The sequence below is a fragment of the Ciona intestinalis genome, unplaced genomic scaffold, assembly GCF_000224145.3.
Source record: "Ciona intestinalis unplaced genomic scaffold, KH HT000885.1, whole genome shotgun sequence".
NCBI lineage: Eukaryota > Metazoa > Chordata > Ascidiacea > Phlebobranchia > Cionidae > Ciona > Ciona intestinalis.
Window position 1 is genome coordinate 1 of NW_004191206.1, and position 740 is coordinate 740.

Below are 740 nucleotides of genomic sequence, written 5' to 3' on the forward strand. Positions count from 1 at the left end.
GTCTAACCACCATAATCTTGTGTTTGTTGGCGAAATGTAGAGCTAGATCAGAGACTTTTCCACCAGACACGATCACATTAATACCAGTATCCACAATGGCTTTAACTTGCTGAAAAAAAATTATATAATTTTTTATTATAGACTATAAATTGTGTTGAATAAATGGATGATTGTAACTTACTTTATCCTCGCATGGTTAAAAAACGACGATTGTTATAACATGGGTGTTCTGTTTCATACACCTAGTGCCAGCTTTTGAGTTACCATATATTTTATGGGTGATTATTTTCTGTGGGGTTTTTTATGTATGGCTGATAATTTAGACAACCCACTAGTGACCAGTGGGTTGGAGAAATTGCTGTTAAGTGTCTTGCCCAAGGACACATACGCCACAATGGTAGCAGCACAAAAAGTGGGTCCAAACCCTTAAATACTAAAAGGGCACCTATGCCCCTTTTTGGCTTACACTATTTTGAACCCACATAAAGATCATAACCCACATAAAGATCATATAACTCACAGCATCCAGAATGTTTTCTTCTCCCGTGCTAAAGTTGAGCAATTCCTGTGCATTCTTCAGCAATACTGTGCCTTTAGTTTCAGTATTAAGCATATCAAAAGGACAAGTGTATACCGCTACTTTTGCGCCTTTAATATTCTTTAAGTCGCCTAAAAAAACGACAAATATAATAATAACTTTATTTGTCTCTTCGATTACGGTAGCAAAGATTTAGAAATAT

At 35.8% G+C, this 740-nt stretch overlaps 1 protein-coding gene across 1 annotated transcript in view; it reads right to left on the minus strand.

The window, feature by feature from the left end:
• Positions 1 to 4: 4 nt before the first annotated feature.
• The window catches only part of LOC100185970 (T-complex protein 1 subunit theta-like), a gene marked incomplete at its 3' end in the record, with an annotated part of 3,641 nt that continues 2,905 nt past the window's right edge, over positions 5 to 740 (minus strand). The window contains exons 5-6 of the mRNA XM_002121861.4: positions 521 to 669; positions 5 to 109 (exon numbers count right to left, since the gene is read on the minus strand). Coding sequence (XP_002121897.4) covers positions 5 to 109; positions 521 to 669 — 254 coding nt within the window. The remainder of the gene's footprint in view (positions 110 to 520; positions 670 to 740) is intronic.